General features: G+C 46.8%; 1 protein-coding gene across 1 annotated transcript; it reads right to left on the bottom strand.

Moving 5' to 3' along the window:
- Positions 1–1,102: 1,102 nt before the first annotated feature.
- LOC112896787 (large proline-rich protein BAG6-like) lies at positions 1,103–8,330 on the bottom strand. Its single transcript, XM_025964919.1, has 17 exons — positions 8,200–8,330; positions 7,664–7,793; positions 7,359–7,476; positions 6,684–6,779; positions 6,354–6,397; positions 5,852–5,920; positions 5,626–5,769; positions 5,475–5,544; positions 5,251–5,402; positions 4,422–4,586; positions 4,269–4,340; positions 4,044–4,185; positions 2,961–3,473; positions 2,588–2,841; positions 1,842–2,453; positions 1,598–1,753; positions 1,103–1,502 (listed from the first exon to the last, which is right to left on the bottom strand). The coding sequence occupies exons 2-17, from the start codon at positions 7,790–7,792 to the stop codon at positions 1,428–1,430; spliced, it is 2,811 nt and encodes a 936-aa protein (XP_025820704.1). The 5' UTR covers position 7,793; positions 8,200–8,330; the 3' UTR covers positions 1,103–1,427.
- Positions 8,331–9,428: the final 1,098 nt, after the last annotated feature.

Genomic DNA, 9,428 nt, shown 5'->3' with positions numbered 1-9,428 from the left:
CAGGACCAGGTCAAAAGGATCGGTGCACGGTAATATCTTAAGAATGGCAACAACAACCAACAGAGCTTCCAAGACAACGTCTCCAGGGAGGGAGCGACACCACGGGCGCCATCATCGTCCGACCAACATGGTCAGGGTTTCCACCCGGAAGACTCACCGGGGGAGAGAAAAGGTGGAAGAATGACACCTTCAAAAAGGTGAACGATGCCTGAGAGCGTCATCATCATTGGCTCGCAAGCAGACCCTAGGATTCCGCCGTCACCCCAATCCCTCCCCAGAGCTGAAGAAACGGTTAGGCACCACCAATTGCCGCCACGGGCCGAAACACCACCACAGCGCAGGCACTCCCGCCGTAGAAGGCCACCAGAAGAGGGGTGACCGAAGGCCAGAGGCTGGCAACCGAGCGCCCCCCCCCCCCCCTCCCCAAATCCATGGAGAAGGAGCCAAGAGGGAGCACCCTTGAGCAGCGGCGCATCGTCTAACGCCTCGGGGCAGCAGCGCATGCGAGACGACGGACCGCCCTAGGGTCGCGGCGGTGGCTACGGCACAGCCACGCCCACCCAGGCCACTGGACACGCGCAAGACAACGGGCCACCCCAGGACAAACGGTGGCGGCGGCGCAGCCACAGGCCCACCCGGGCCGCCGAAGCCACCTAACGCGCGGGCCGCCCCGGGGCAAGCGGCGGTGGCGGCGTAGCCATGCGTCCACGCCCACCTAGGGCCACTAGCGCCACCCGGAGCAGGACCGACCGAGAAAGGGCACACATGACCCACCAGCGCCACCGGAGCAAGGCCACCGAGGGAGGGCGGCGACCCCCCACCGAGGGCGACCAGATCCAAACCAACCAGATCCGAACCAGGTGGGCCAGGTGGGCCCGGATCTGGCCTGGGCAGCTAGCGGCAGAGCGTCAACCAAGGCCTATGTTTGGAGGCCGGGGGAAGGGAGGGGAGGAAGGGAAACGCCGGACAGGGCCAGCTTCGACCGAGCCGTGGGCTGCCGCCGCCCACCTGACCGGCCAGCGGCGGGAGGTGAAGGTGACATGGAGTCAGGGAGGACCTACTAATAATTTTATATACAAGAGTCCAAGGAGCCATAAAATTAGGCACAACAGCAAAAACAAACAAATTTGCCTGAATATACAGATCCACCACCATTACATAGGTATCCATTGCCAAATTATCCACAGGATCTAGACAATTCCACCTTTGGAACTAGCTGTACGTACCACTAGCAAAATTGGTAAAAACCATTTTAACCACGGTATGCAATATGCTGCACCAATATCTCAGGGAAAATCATAATGCCACATTTACACCCACCGGGCGCCTCATCACGAAAACGCCGCCAACAACGCTTCAGTTCTGCTTTTCCATGTTAGCGAAAAAAATTAGCGGTGAATGGCTACACAACCTTGCCGGTCAATGCTTCAAGACTGGCTCCCTGGCTGCGATTCTGACTGTAACCTCTGCCGAACTTGTTCGACCAGGAGTTTCAGGTAGTCCTAACAAAAGCAGCGAGTTTGGGGGTTATTATATCCAGGTAACGTCAAATAGAAAACAGTGTGATAATGCAATCGAAGCAGAGCAGAATGCATACATTGGTAAGCTCGGGATCACTGGCAAGCTCTTCGAGCATGCTCTGAATGCTGTCATCTTCACCATAAGCCTGAGCAGCAGTCTCAAGGACGGCGCTGAAGATATTCTCTGGAGATTCATGTTGTTCAATGCTTTGTCGAGCTTGACGGAGATTAAGCTGCCCAAGGAATACAAAAGGTGAGGTTCATGTTATTCAATGCAAATAAAAGCTATTAATTTACTCAGCGCTCAACGGAATGACTTACCTGAGAGCTGCTGTTGTCTAATACATTTCCTCCTGCAGTGATACTTGACCGACGCTGTGATCTAGGTTGCCCATTATTTGCACCAGCAGGAGGGGCTCCTGCGCCACCAAGAACTTGGGATACAACGGGCATCATTTGCTGCAACATTCTAGACAAATCCATGCCACCTTGCCCCCTGCCTGAACCAAACATGGCCCCAAGGTCTTGCTCATCCACATTCTGCACAATATTGCTTATTGTATCTACAACAGCAGGGCTCTGTAATCCTTCCATCACGCTCCTCATGTCAGCACTTGAGCCCCCTGCTTGTGTTGCCACGTTTGACAATAGGTTGCCAAAAACTGGGTTGTTGAGCATACCAGATATCATGCTGCCAAAATCATGTTGTCCTTCACCACTCTGTCTTCTTGGAGGAACTCCAGTAGGCTGTGACCTAGAGGATGGAGGACCAGAGGTGGGGGTGTTGCTTCGGCTAGCGTTAGTATTTTGTGAAGCAAAACCTTGCAGAAACTGCTGGGCCACTGAAATAGCATCTTGGCTTTGGCTGACTGAAGATGAATCTCTACCAGAATCAGTTGTGCTCCCAGATGGCTTCGCTGCTCTGCTCCGTCTCTGCAAGTGTTGTTGAAAGAAGCAATTAAACAATAGCAAAACACAACAAACTCCTCAAACATATGACTTGTGGATATATTCAACATCAAAACGAAAACTGATAATAGAATCCCAACAGGCTAAAGAATTAATACCATTGGAATCAGACCTCCACCAAGACCTACAGGTTCTGAGCTACCACTTGCAGAATGCTCAAGAGATTGTGAACCCACTCCATCCGAGGATTTGTTCTTCAGCGCAGAATTTTCTGCTGATGTGCTCGAAGGAACATCAATACCACAGGGGCCTGTGGGGTCTCCTGATAGGTTGGTTCTACCTGCACTGGTATCTTCCAATTGTGGATGCTGATGTAAACCATCCTGAGATGGCAAAGTGGAACCGCACGTACCTAACCACAGGAATGGTGAATACCAGTAAGATGTCAAGAAAGAACTCACAACACCTTTGCCAAAAAGATCACTCATATCTAACTGCACTTTATTAATTAAGTCTGTCCGTGATTCTAACCTGAGGGATCATTCTGCTGTGGCGTAGTGGCTGGGGTTGAAGAACTCAGCACACCAGCTCTGCTGTCTGTGGTCTGGTTAAATCCCTGGTCCGCTGCACTTTGTGCTGATGAAGAAACCTGGCCTGGTGCATTGGCTACCTGTGCTGTCACCTGTGCTACTATAGGTGGAACACCACCTACAGAAGCTTGTGGAACAGCAGGTGTTGAATTTGGTTGAGCTCCATTGCCCGCTGCTGTCTGAGAACCTTGAAAGGAGGCTGACTGGTTAGGTACGGCAACTTGACCCCTCACTTGAACAGGCAGGAAAACACTTAGAACATGGTTTGGAGCCTCCACTGAGGACCGTGCTGGAATAGCTGCAACAACTGTTCTGGTTGGCAATCCACGTGTTCCAGCTGGGTGACCTGGTGGGTTACTTCCTTCAGTTCTTGCTGCATCTTGGCGGTTCCCGTTGGTAGCCCCTTCAGAAGTGGTGGTGGTACCAGCAGATGAACCACTTGTTGCAGATGCACCTAAGTTCGGGAATGAAAAAAGAAATAATAGTTAGGGGAAGCTGACTAGACACCGATGTGGAAGATCCAACAATCTGATAGAAACAAAATATAAATTTCCACGTGTGAATGAACTCCAGGATATACCAGAAGAAACTCAAGAACAGAGTACTGATCTAGCAAGTAGCAAGTACACTCATGACGCCTGTCAAATCTGACAGATACCGCACCCAACACTAATGTGAACTTCAAATATACATAATATTACACACTTCTGTCCAATTCATGCCAGCGGATCGGTAATATAGATTTACAAGGTAGATCCAATTCATGATATTAGGATATCAATTATGAGATGATAAATATCTAGCGTCTCAAACAAATTAGGAATAACTGTATAGTGTAATTAAGAAATACATTAAAACAGTTTTTAATGCTGTGAAGAGGCAAGTTTATTTTTAAACACAACTTATGATCATCTAACGATCCAATACAGAAACAATTTGTTCAGAGGAAAAAATTCTGGCAGCTTCCTGCTCTAGCTTGAGACCATAACAGGAGTGAAAAAAAATAGATGAAATGTGACCTTACCACTACTCTGGACATTAATATTCCGAAAAGGATCTCCGAAACCAGATGACCGAGAAGGATCAACTACACCAAAAGCACCAGAAACTCCTCCCAGAACTGGTATGTTCGAAACTCCAAAAGGCGGAGTGTTTTGAAAAGATGGCTGCACAAATAGAGAAATGTGTTGCTCTGATTAGAAGGCTCTGATCATCAAATTTAACATGGAAAAGGTGCAACAATTGTCACCTGAACCATGATTGGATTTGGTCCTGTGGAGTTTATATAAACAGCAGGCCCGGAATTCACAAAAGCTTCAGACTGCAAAATTAAAAAAAAATCAAAATGGTGACGACATACACAAAGTTACATAACACGAAGGAACGGAACAATTATGCATACAGGAGAAAGCCCTGTTCGAAGCATCATCATTGTCCGACCAAGCTCAAAAAACATAGCACCCAAATGTTGCATTGCAATTCCCAGCTGAACCGATTCAGTCTGGATCTCACGACGAATAGATGCATCCCCAGTGCTGCCATCTTGCCGAATACGTTGTGCGACGTGCTGAAATATAATATTATGTATACATAAATGTCACAAATATTTCCAAGGGAAAGTTTTCATCTATCATTCAGGAGTTCCTCAAAAAAAAAACAACTTAAAGATATCCAAAGAAAAGTTTGCATATATCAGTTAGGAAGTCCATAAGGCATCTTTCAGATAAATAAATAGTATCTAAAAATGTCCTAAAAACTGAACCGTGCTACACAACATCACCAAAGCATCCAAAAAGGAACAAACAAAGCCAACATGGAGAAAATGTTAAGGCATACTCAGAAAATCATGCAGACATTAAACGATAAATAGTCTTCGGGCTTCAAAATTTAACCTTGAAGCCCGGACATAGCTTATACCTTCACTATAAGCCAGGGTTGCTGTCCAAGGGTGGTCAAGAAGAGTTTTTTCACTAGTCCTTCAGTTTATATAGATTCCCACAGAATAGCACAAAAAGACAACAACCCAAAATATGTGAAAATTGTAGTAAATGTGTTTGCAACGACCACCCCAGAATAGAATGTGTAAAAAATGCAGAGTATAACTAGGGAGGCAAATATTTTAGATGAACAAGATATCAACCTCAAAGCGTCAAGAGGTAAATCATTTGATGATTGATTAACATTGCAAGGTAAAAAGTACATAGCACAGACACAGAAGAGAAGTAACATACAGAAAGAGCAGAAGATGCGCTGCCACTAAGAAGTTGTTGGGCTCGCTCAATAACTGAAGCCAAAACCTCAGGACTTGGAAATCTTGGGTTAACATTGGCATCATCTGCTGTTGGTCGTTGCTGGCCTTCTGAATCCCTGGATGGTGGAGTACCTTCACAGAAGAAAATATCAAGATCTTTGATGGCAAGGAATGAATTAACCAACTGTAAGAAAAATATGATACCATTATTCTGTAAGACTCGGTCTACGCGTTCCATGTACTCCGTAAGAGTTGTCAGAGAATCCGGAATAACCTGTTACCATTGGTTAAAGTCAACTTAATGCTACACAAACAGAAATACAGGAGCAAGAGCAAGAAAGCACAAAGTATCTACCATGCTGCGAGGAATAGCTCCTGGTTGAAGCTGTGTTACATGGATTTGATGATTCGGAACTAAGAACCCTGGTTGTGCTGGGTTTACTGGCTGAGTTCTTCCAGGGACATTATTCGCCCCTTCTGGTGCAGTAGCCAAAGGAACCTAATAAAGCAGCCATAAAATAACTAAACTCTGAGATGTCTCAGGTACCCAAATTAGATCATGAGAAGAACTGCCTTCTTACCGAAAATGACGTATTGGTAAGACCACCTGACATCGCAACACCCAAGGAACCAAGAAGATCCCGAACACTCTGCAAATAGGAGAAGAGTTAGAGGGCATTGTACCATTTGACAAGTCAAACAATTGGTTTATATTTTGGCAATATACAAAACGCTAGACCAAAGCATAAACCCTAGCCATGTCATCCATCATCCCATCAGAATGCAAAGCCTCTATGGTTTGTTACAAGAGAATTAATTAAAAAAAGGAATTAAAAAGGTACAGTACAAATGTAGACATAGGCCCCGTTTGCTTCAGCTTCTAGCTGCTTTTTAAAGGCTCAATTTTGAGAAATCCAAAAGTCCGATGACTCCTAGAATCCTGGACTCTCGATTCTCGGATTTGGATTTCTCAAAATCGAGCCTTCAAAATCGACCAGAAGCTGAAACAAACAAGGCCATAGCCATGAGCCAAGCAAATCAGGTAGTTTCATGGAGACAAACCCAACAATGAGAGAATCATACCCTGGAAATATCATCCAATAATCCTCCATTTGCAGCAAAATTTACTGCACAAAAAATGAAAAATGTTTTATCAGGCCCATGTCCAGCATCTTATTGTAGCTAAGCACTAACAGGGATCAATTAGGTTCAGCACCAACCTAAGCACTCACTATTCAACATTACTTAACACAACTAGCAAATTTTTGCAGCCCTTAGACTGAAGGTTTATTTTTCTAATGACAGATATGCAGAATAAGGCACCAAGTAGGCAACATATCATGGAAGCATATCCAAATTTTAGAACAGATGATGTAGCTCAGTAGCTGACACAGCAACTGTAGGATGACTTACCATTAGCATGTGTGTTTCCTTCAGAAGTCCCAGAAGAATTCTGGCCCTCAGCTGCACGACGAGCAACCAGATGCAATGTAAATCCATCTTCCAAATCTTGCGGTTGTCAAGGATACAGGTGACAGAATTCAGATAGAGAGAAACAAACACACAGGAAGGTAAACGACGCAACAAAGCATTTGAAAAGCTGGCAAGTAGGAAAATGGAAAAAAAAATGTTTTACACAAATCAAAATTTTCAATAGGAATTTATATGGAGGTAATCTCCTTTATGAAATAACAAATCCAACCACCAGATGATGGAAGACAATAATCTAGCACTAGCCTCCGCATAGTATGAAGCATTCTGCATAGGGTTGCATGAATTTCAGCTGAGAATGCACTTGATATGGCATTAAACAACCTACTAACCAGCTTACAAGCAAATATTCTGATTCTGCAGGTCAGCAAATCACCCTAACCTTACAGTTCAGAACAATAAATTATTTCATTACTAACCGATCATTGCACATAACTAGGCAATTAGGGGGGAAAGGGTAATAAGGAAACATGCACTCAGTACGGCTTACAAAGTACAACTCATCAAAACGATAAGGGTGACGGAAAAGAAGATGGTTCAAGTATATGCTTTATAGGCTTATAGCCTTGGTGCAAGATGCATAAGCTGAAAGGATACGGTATTCTGACAGGAGGTGATCATCCTTCAAGACCCTTCCTCTAAAAATCAACCGCTGCTGATCCAGAGGAACACCAGTTGCATCAACTATCTTCTCCTTAAGGACCGAAACAGGCGCCTAAAATTGTGACGGTAAGTTCTTCCGAAATATTGGCGCTCCTCTGATAAAAAGGAAGAAAGAAGCATCCTAATGCTAACTACATGAACTAAAGTTCAGCATGAAAGGTATGGCCTATTACTCCACAATAGTTCAAACAGACGGACAGACGCACACTAAAATGCCAAGCAGGTAGGAGAGTTCTCACATTCTTGTTCACGCGGAGCTTGTGGACTTGCGAATCCAGGGTCTTGATGTTGATCTCAACGGTGGTCTCCGGATCATCAGCTGGTTTCGCCGTCGAACTGCTGGCGCCATGGGGATTATCATCAGCCATCCTACACAGCAGGAGAGATGGACACACGGATCAGGCGCCGCAAAACCCACAAACAACTCGAATGCTCAGGCGTCCCGTGGAAAAGATCAAACTTTTCGCTAGGCTTCCCGTTCCCCCACGCTAACCTATGGAACCAGCTGCTCCCTGCTACGCGTGAGCGTGACCCCCCTCGAGCCTCGCCTAGATGTATCTAGAGCGCCGACGCAGAGCGACCCGATCGCACCACGGAGGAGCGGAACGGAGGAGATTCCCGGGGCGCCTCCGCGGCGGAAAACACAAAACCCAACGCAATGGAAGTGGAAGCGAGATTTGGATTTGGCCGCCCACGGACGCAGTGAAGAAGCGCGGCACCCTAGAACAAGCACGAGCTCCAGAACAACCCGTCCGAGAAAGGCAGGGCTACTCACCGAGGTGACGAGGGGTCGATCCCAGTCCGGCCGGACGGGGATGGGCGGCGGCGGGGAGGATGGCGACTCGTCTCGACGGGGGAGGACTTGGGCGGAGAGAGAAGAGACTGGGTTGAGACTTGTGAGGGAGAGGAGAGGAGTCAGCGAGAGGACATGTATTTGACAACAGCAGCTCTCAGGTAAGTCATTCCGTTGAGCGCTGAGTAAATAATAGCTTTTATTTGCATTGAATAACATGAATCTCACCTTTTGTATTCCTTGGGCAGCTTGATCTCCTTCAAGCTCGACAGAGCATTGAACAACATGAATCTCCAGAGAATATCTTCAGCGCCGTCCTTGAGACTGCTGCTCAGGCTTATGGTGAAGATGACAGCATTCAGAGCATGCTCGAAGAGCTTGCCGGTGATCCAGAGCTTACCAATGTATGCATTCTGGTCTGCTTCGATTGCATTATCACTCTGTTTTCTATTTGACGTTACCTTGATATAATAACCCCCAAACTCGCTGCTTTTGTTAGGACAACCTGAAACTCCTGGTCGAGCAAGTTCGCCAAAGGTTACAGTCTGAATCATAGTTGGGGAGATAGTCTTGAAGCATTGACCGGCAGGGTTGTGTAGCCATTCACCGCTAAATTTTTCGCTAACATGGAAAAGCAGAACTAAAGCTTTGTTGGGGGCATTTTCGTGATGAGGCGCAAATGTAGCATTATAGTTTTCCCTAAGATATTGGTGCAGCATATTGCATACCGTGGTTAAAATGGTTTTCACCAATTTTGCTAGTGGTACATACAGCTAGTTCCAAAGGTGGAATTGTCTCGATCCTATCGATAATTTGGCATTGTATACCTATGTAATGGTGATAGATCCAAATTTGTTTGATTTTCATGTTGTGCCCAATTTTATGCCTCCTTAGATTATTGTACATAAAATTATTGGTAGGTCCTCTCTAACTCCATGTCACCTCCGGCCGCTACCACCGGCGGCCCGCGGCTCGGTCGAAGCTGGCCTTGTCCGCCGTTTCCCTCCCTGCCCTCGCCACCCCCCCCCCCCCCCCCCCCCGCACCTCCCTCTCCGCAGCCTCCAAACCTAGGCCTTGGTCGACGCCTCTCCGCCGGCCGCCGAGGCCGGATCCGGCCTCCTCTTCACCGGATCCAGACCCCCTTGGTCCAGATCTAGTCGCCCTCGGTAGGGGTCGTCGCCCTCCCCTGGTGGCCTTGGTCCGGGGGCGCC

This window comes from Panicum hallii, chromosome 6, assembly GCF_002211085.1.
Source record: "Panicum hallii strain FIL2 chromosome 6, PHallii_v3.1, whole genome shotgun sequence".
Taxonomy (NCBI): Eukaryota; Viridiplantae; Streptophyta; class Magnoliopsida; order Poales; family Poaceae; genus Panicum; species Panicum hallii.
Note: the sequence above shows the minus strand (reverse complement) of the source record. Positions and strands in the feature narration are given on the sequence as shown.

Bases quoted from the DNA above. Each gene is read 5' to 3' on its own strand.
- LOC112896787 (XM_025964919.1), bottom strand. From the start codon at position 7,792: ATGGCTGATGATAATCCCCATGGCGCCAGCAGTTCGACGGCGAAACCA. The intron at 5,770-5,851 runs GTAAGAAGGCAG...CTGCTTTATTAG, and splicing joins TTACCAATACGTCATTTTCG to GTTCCTTTGGCTACTGCACC. The intron at 4,587-5,250 runs GTATGTTACTTC...ATTATATTTCAG, and splicing joins GCGCATCTTCTGCTCTTTCT to CACGTCGCACAACGTATTCG.